Source organism: Alligator sinensis, unplaced genomic scaffold, assembly GCF_000455745.1.
Source record: "Alligator sinensis unplaced genomic scaffold, ASM45574v1 scaffold1575_1, whole genome shotgun sequence".
NCBI lineage: Eukaryota > Metazoa > Chordata > Crocodylia > Alligatoridae > Alligator > Alligator sinensis.
In genome coordinates this window covers 24165-28580 of record NW_005843253.1, presented here as the reverse complement: position 1 = coordinate 28580, position 4416 = coordinate 24165, and the positions used below count along the sequence as shown (strand labels likewise).

Here is a 4416-nt window from a genome sequence, read left to right as displayed (position 1 = left end):
TACACGACACAGATGTCGGTAGACCCAGACTGCATGCTGCACATCACCATGTTAACGCTGGTCAACGCCGGAACCTACAAGCTGCAGGTCCTTGGCCCTGGGGCAACCTACCCGCTTGTGAGCACAGACCTGTGTGTCTACGGTGAGCGCTGACCCTTTCCCTCCACCCTCTCCCTGCTTCCCAACCTGGGCAAGGAGCTCCAGGCATGTCCAGAGGAGCCCACTGCCCTTCTGCCCAGAGGGTCCCAGGAAGATCCTGGGTGCGGCAGGCACATGGGCAAGGCTGCGGCACCATCCCTGCTTCTGCAGGCTCTTCCAGCAGGTCCAGCTGGGCCCCGGGATCCCTGCACCGCATCCTGCTCGGACCAGGGAGCTGTTTCCCCCATGGTTCTGGGGGTGCTGGGGGGACTGGGCCAATGCTCCTGCTGGCACCGACCCCACAGGGTCCTGGCTGGAGGGTCTTGCCCCTGCGCTTGGGCTCAGCCTGACACTGCACTGGGGCAAGGGATTTCCCACCTGCTCAGACTGGTCCAGACTGGGGGGAGGGAGTTGCTTTCCTCTGCAGTGGGGGCACAGCCTTGGTCTGGATTCTGGGTTATAGTCTTAGGAAGAGGCTGAATAATGGGTTTCTCTGAGACTGAGCAGGTCCCCGCCAGCCCCTGGGCATTCACTCCTTCCAGGGACCTGGGGTGGAAAGGACGGCGCAGCTGGGACCTTGGCACTCAGCCTATGCTCAGCTCACTGCTGGTGCCCTTGGACCAGATCCCACTCTCTGCCCCCATGGCTGGCGTGGGGTCCTGCCCTGGGGAGATGGTGTCGATTCCTCTGCACCCTGGTTTACCCACCTGCTTTCCCTGCACCTGCTGGCACCCCCAGCCTCAGCCACATCCCTGCGGCTGATGCAGTGATGGTGGGGGGCAGTGAGAGGCTGCAGGAGTGGCTGGGATCTCCGGCAGATCTCACAGCACCTGGAGGGCCCTGATCCTGGACTTGGGTCTGGCTGCAGGATCCCAACTTCCCCAGGGCCTGTCGGGGTCTTGGGGTGTCCGGGAGGAGCACCTGGGACCCCAGTAATGCGGCCTCTGTCCCCTGCAGAGACGCTGTCACAGCCCAAGGTGATGCCCCTCAACCCCACAGTGGTGGAGAACGGGACCCTTGATCTCACATATGAGTCCTCCCCTGGCACCAAGATGCTGCTGTGAGACTGTGACGGCTCCATTCTGGCGCCCAGTGGCCACATAAGGCTGTCTCTGGGGAACCGGACCCTGATGGTGCGGGGGGTCGGCCAGGTTGACGCCGGGTATTACACTTGTGAGGTCAGGAACCCCGATAACACAGTGCGGAGCGAGGCGGTCATTGTGACCGTGATCTGTGAGTATCGGCTGCCCCCGGCCCTCGCATTCAGACATGGTGCAGCTGGCTCTGGGGTGTGTCAGGGCTGGTATCACAGGCCTGGGATGTGGCTGGCTCTGGGGTGGGCATTGGGGCTGGTATCACAGGCCTGGGATGCGGCTGGCTTTGGGGTTGGCGTCGGGGCTGGTATCACAGGCCTGGGATGCGTCAGGCTCTGGGTTGGGTGTTGGGGCAGGTATCACACCCTGGGCTGCAGCTGGCTCTGGCTTGGCTGTGGACAGTGTCACCCCCCACTGTCCCCACAGATGGTCTGGACACTGTCCACATCGACCCGCCGGGGCCCCTGTTCCTGCCCCTCGGTGACAGGGTGACCCTGACATGTGTGGCTGACTCACTCCCAGTCCCGTGGTTCCACTGGTCCCAGAACAGCTCCAACCTGGTCCTGGCCCTGGCCCCGATTGGTGCCATCCTGAGCCTGGTGCTGGCAGGCATGGAGCAGACAGGCATGTTCAAGTGCCGCTCCACCAGTCCCAAAACCAGTCACAGCACCACCGGCTACATCTCCATCGCCCTGGGGTTGGGTCAGGAGGGTGAGTCCGGGCCACCCCCAGCCCACGCTGCTTGGGCTCAGGTCATTGGGATGGGGGGGCTGCATTAGCGATGTGTAGGGGAAGCACGCGGGTGCTTGTGCACCCCCTGAGATTGGCTGTTGCTGCTCACCCCTCCCTGTTGCCGACAGAGCTGGCAGCGTCTAAGGGCAGTCGCTGATCGCCGCTGGCCATTGTCGACACTGCCAGCGGCATCTGTGGGTGGTCGCTGATCAGCACTCACCATTCCCCGGCCGCCGACCCCACCACGGCCGCGTGCAGCAGCTCCCTGCTGGGCACTGCCGTGCCCCCACTGTCCACACTGCTGCCACCTGCGGGCAGTCGCTGTGCCCCCCCAGCCTCGGGAGGCGTTCAGTATTCATGGGGGACTGGATGGGGGGTCTGCCCCTCACCCTAACTCCCCCCATGATGCAGGTCCAAGTCTCACACGCAGCTGTGTGAGGGGAGTGGGGTCTGGGGGGAGTTGGAGCAGTGAGGGGGTCCCAGACACCTGGGTCCCCGTTCTCAGCCTCTCTCCTCCCCCCCAGGACTTGCTATCAGAGGAAGACCCTGTGGGGCAGCAAGGAGCGTCCCCCCAGTGTATGAGAATGAGCCCCCCAGCCCGAGTGGGGGCAGTGGTGAGTGACAGGGGCTTGACCTCGCCCCCACTCCTGACCCGCAGCCCCCTGCCTTCCCCTCTGAACCCCGTGGTGCCCCCAAACACCTGGGTCCCTGGGGTCTCTGGTGCTAACGACCCTCCGACTGCCCAGACCCAGCCCGGGAGCTCCCCCGACCCCGCCTACCAGGTAAGGGCCTCCCTGGGGCTGCTGAGAACCGGGCAGCTCATCACGGCCTGGAGCTGGGAAGGGCTTCAAGGGGCTGGGAGTGTGTGTCCTCTCCCCCACCCTGGGTGTCTCTGACCTGCCCCTGTCCCCCCCCAGATGCTGCAGCCCAGGACCTGTACCAGGAGCTGTGGACCTGAGCGAGGACCCCCCTGCCCCAGTACATGCTGGGAGTCCCGGTGCACTTGACACCCCCACACACACTGTAGCCAAATAAAGCCCAGCTGGTTTGCTGCCTCCCTGGGCCCCGATCCTGTGTTCAGGCCCTCCAGGGGCCAAAAGTCAGGGATGGGTGTCCCCTTTCCCATGACTTTGGTGCCTCGGAAACAGTGCGTCGAAGTCCAGAGGTCATCTCTGCCCCCTTTCCTCCCCGCCAAGAGCCCAGAGGGAACCCAGGCATTCAGCCGGATCCAGCGAGGTGGGCAGCTAAGGAATGGGGTTTAATCTGGATTATGCCAGGAAGGGGGTCCAGGGGTCACCAGCTGTGATGTCAGGGCAGAGTCACCACGAAGTATCAACTCCAACACCTCCTCAATGGGCTCCTGGTCACCTGGGGGGCTTGAGGGCATGGGACCCAGGTGTCCAGTCTCCCAGTAACCCCCCAAGCTGGGGATGGGGGGGCCCAGGGCTAAGTGGAGCGGCAGCAAGGTCCAGTTGGTGTCTAGCCAGGCATGCTGTGCCTGTGGGATCCTGCATGGTGCTGGGGTCTGGTGCACATCCATGGTGTCAGGACATGGTATGTGTGCATGTATGTGTGTGTGCATGTGGGTATCTAGTGCCAGGGCCAGGCACACATCTGTGCGTGTGCATGTGTGTGGAAGGGCGCCAAGGCAAGTGGGAGCTGCCCAGTGGGAAATGCCCCCCAGCAATGGCGGGGAGGTGTCCCGCTGCCTCCTCCCCCAGACCCAGCTCTGTCCCAGGACAGACAGACGTTGGGGGACAGGGGGGCACTGTGCCGTGCCTAGACCCCCGTGTCCCCCCAGGCCTCGGCCCCAGTCACCTGCCAGCAGCAGCCGCTGCCATGGCCCCTCTGCACCCGGGCGCCCGGGTTGTCCGGGCACTGGGACCAGGGGGTGACTACCCCTCTGCCCTCACAAGTGCTCCCCCCATGCACCTGGTTAACCCTGCATGGGCCACAGCCCTGCCAAGCCACCTTCTGCTTCTCCCTCCCCCCTGGGCCTAGACCCCTGCTCATGGGTTTTGAGGGGGTGGGGGGAGCCGGGCCTGGACACCTAGGTCCCGGGAACAGTGCTGAAGCCCCTGTTTCCCCGACACCCAATGTGAAAACTCTGGGGGCGCAGCCAGTGCCAGGGCACTGCCAGGGGAAGCTCGCACAGGTGCATACACATGCATGTGTGTGTGGAGCCAGGGGATGTGCCCCCTCCACCACAACGGCATTGAGACATGGGAGATTGTGGCACTTCCTGCCCCATCATCTGCGTGGCCCCCCCACCCCCTGGTCAGCCAGTGCCCCCCAGGATATAGGGGGCAGGGGGCTGTGCGTTGGGAGTGAGGGGCTGGGGGCAGGGGCTGTGGGTCAGCAGTGAGGGGCACCAGCAGGGCTTGGGGGTGATGCCCAGGGCTGCATCCAAGTGTTGGGAACTGCACCTTTAAGGGGCCTTCACACCACAGCC

At 64.3% G+C, this 4416-nt stretch overlaps 1 protein-coding gene across 1 annotated transcript; it reads left to right on the top strand.

Annotated features, from left to right (window-relative positions):
• Positions 1-12: 12 nt before the first annotated feature.
• Positions 13-2972, top strand: LOC112548538 (carcinoembryonic antigen-related cell adhesion molecule 20-like). The gene is given in 5 exon segments (XM_025194580.1): positions 13-142; positions 1096-1371; positions 1659-1943; positions 2489-2578; positions 2882-2972. Coding segments are annotated over 5 exon segments (822 nt in total). The 3' UTR covers positions 2923-2972.
• The last annotated feature ends 1444 nt before the right edge of the window (positions 2973-4416 follow it).